At 50.9% G+C, this 2,831-nt stretch overlaps 1 protein-coding gene across 1 annotated transcript in view; it reads right to left on the bottom strand.

Moving 5' to 3' along the window:
* VPS18 (vacuolar protein sorting 18 homolog (S. cerevisiae)) overlaps positions 1–2,795 on the bottom strand; it is a 10,011-nt gene extending 7,216 nt beyond the window's left edge. Inside the window, exons 1-2 of the mRNA XM_005860255.2 lie at positions 2,369–2,795; positions 943–1,084 (exon numbers count right to left, since the gene is read on the bottom strand). Coding sequence (XP_005860317.1) covers positions 943–1,084; positions 2,369–2,459 — 233 coding nt within the window. The 5' untranslated portion in view covers positions 2,460–2,795. The remainder of the gene's footprint in view (positions 1–942; positions 1,085–2,368) is intronic.
* Positions 2,796–2,831: the final 36 nt, after the last annotated feature.

Here is a 2,831-nt window from a genome sequence, read left to right as displayed (position 1 = left end):
ATATTTATTTATTTATTTTTAATGTATATTTTTATTGATTTCAGAGAAGAGAGAGAGATAGAAACATCAATGATGAGAGAATCACTGATCGGCTGCCTCCTGCACGTCTCCTACTGGGGATTGAGCCTGCAATGCCAGCATGTGCCCTTGACCAGAATTGAGCCCGGGACCCTTCAGTTGGCAGGCTGACAGTCTATCCACTAAGCCAAACCGGCTAGGGCCAGGGTGCATTGTTTATATTTTATATTTAAATAACTATTTCACCTAGAATTCATTTCTGTGACACAGAGGTTTAGCTGTTTTATCCCAGGTGGTTATTCCAGATAGATAAACAAATTTGCTAATTCCTTTGTCAATTTATATATGTATTTATTTCCAGCTTTATTAAGATACATTATTTCCATTTTAAAAAATATACTTTTATTGATTTCAGAGAGGAATGGAGAGAGAGACAGAAACATCAATGATGACAGAGAATCATTGATCAGCTGCCTCCTGCATCCCCCACACTGGGGATCGAGCCCGAAACCCAGGCATATGGTCTGACCGGGAATCGAACCACGACCTCCTGGTTCATAGGTTGACGTTCAACCATTGAGCCACACCAGCCAGACCATTATTTCCCTTTAGAGTGGATTTATTCAGGATTCTAGACAGTTCCACTGACCCATGTGACTAATTGGTGGGTTGGTGTTATCTGTAACAGATGAAGGGACACATTTAGAAAGACTAGCTGACTTGCTCAAGATTCCAGAGCTGAATCCAGGTCTACCGTATTCTTAACTACCACACTACATTGGTTCTCTTTGGGAAGAATATTTCCTGAAAATTCCAAATCCCCTGTTTCACCTGCCTAGAGAAGTAGAAAGGCATGAGTTAGTGAACAGTCCCAAAATATCACCATTCCACTCCCTATTCCTATATATTTTGGCCCTAACTTACCGGAGCAGTGTATCCTTGCCCAGGCTCATGCAGAGCTGATTGCAGGCGACGACAAGACTGGTGATACGCTCGGAAGGCGTAAAGTCAATGCGCTGCTTCGTGAAGATGGGCACTTCTTTCTCTAGCTGGGCATTCACATACCCTACAGGTGAGAAGCAAAGAAAAGGTTAGCTATGGAAGAGACGGAAGAAAGGCAAGAAACAACAAAAAACAGTGCTCCTGCCTTAGCCCGTTTGGCTCAGTGGACAGAGTGTTGGCCTGTGGACTAAAGGGTTGCAGGTTCATTTCCAGTCAAGGGCACATACCTCGGTTGCAGGTTTGATCCCTGGCCCTGGTCAAGGAGCGTGCGGGAAACAACCAATCAATGTGTCTCTCTCACATCGATGTTTCTCTCTCTGTCTCTACCCCTCCCTTCCACTCTCTCTAAAAATCAATGGAAAAGTATCCTAGGGTGAGGTTTAACAACAACAACAAAACAGTGTTCCTCTCCACTTTCCCAACATATGCCTGCCCAGGGCCTTGGTTAAAAACCAGTATGTCAAGTAGTTTGCTAATCACCTCTGCATGAGGGGTCCTGGGCTCTTCCCACACTTCTGACAGAAGTGAGGAATTGATTCTTTGACCCCCTGGGATGCTGTTATGCCATGATGTACCTGCTCCCAATGGTTATGGGGGGGGGGCAGTCGGGGAGAAGGGTTGGGCATTTTCCCTTATCAATCTTTGGCCCAGCAACCCCAGCTCAACGAAAGTCATCTAGCTTCACTCTCTCCCCCCCTCCCTGCCCATGCAGTAATGCTCTCAGCGAGTCTCCAGAAAAAAAATGAGGGTACAGGGAACCCGGGAGAACCGTTCCAATCAGTTGGTTAACAAACTGCTTTCTCTCTGGCTTTACTTCATTCCTTTACCATTGCTCAAAACCCTCAGCACTTCAGACCCCGCTGCCAATTCTGTACTACTTTCCACAAAAATGTCTCCTCAATGCCAGGCTTCACCCAGCTCTAGCAAAGGCCTGAAATACTTCATTTTCCCCCTGTTCAGGGACAAAGTTAGCTCTGGACCATCCCTCCTTATACAACATCCCCCTTTCACCAGTTTCTTTCCCCATTCTCTTCCTCCCACCTCCAGAAAGACCCTCGAGAAAAGCACAGACTCAGATGAATCTTGAAGCCTATTCTCAGTTCTCCCAACTGCAGCCTGCAGGCAAGTTACTTCCTTATCTGGGTCCCAGTTCCCTCTTAGAAGGACCCTAGAGGCAGGGCCTAGATCACGCGGCTGCTCTTGCTGCTCTTTCAAACTTCGACCACCACCAAGAGAGCCTGCGGAGACCCAGGGGCCCAGGAGGCGAACCAGAGCTCTGGGAGCCACCCTCCCCACTCCGCCCCCGCAGGTGCCAGGAGAGCTGAGAGGGCGCCCTCCCTTCCCTTACCCGAGTGCGGGATGCCCACGCTGGGGCAGCCGGGCTGCAAGACGGCCGAGCGGGACAGCGAGTCCTCGTATTCATCCAGGATGGACGCCATGGTGCCTGGCCTGGGGACTCGCCGCCCCAGGGATCACAACGGGGCTTCCCCCAGGGATCCCTGTCGCCCCGCCTGGAGCCGGCGACTCCCCAGCCTCCACCGGGATCGGACAGACCCTGGCGACCCGCCGCCCTCCTCCTCTTTAAAAGCCTGAGATCTTCTCGCTGTCGCCTTACAGAGCGAGGTGGCTCAGGAGCGCTCCCCCTTGACCTGGCGCAGTCCCGCACCCCACGCCCGCCGCCTAGAGACCCCCGGCTCCCGTTAGCGGAGCCCAGGTGATCGCAACCTTGTCCGGGTAGCTCAGCTGACTCCCGCCCCCAGGACGCGCGCCTACAACGTAACTTCCGGGTTCTCAGAACCTCACGTGCGCCG

The sequence above is a fragment of the Myotis brandtii genome, unplaced genomic scaffold (assembly GCF_000412655.1).
Source record: "Myotis brandtii unplaced genomic scaffold, ASM41265v1 scaffold133, whole genome shotgun sequence".
Lineage (NCBI taxonomy): Eukaryota > Metazoa > Chordata > Mammalia > Chiroptera > Vespertilionidae > Myotis > Myotis brandtii.
The sequence above is the reverse complement of the archived record's forward strand: the minus strand, read 5'-3'. Positions and strand labels throughout refer to the sequence as shown.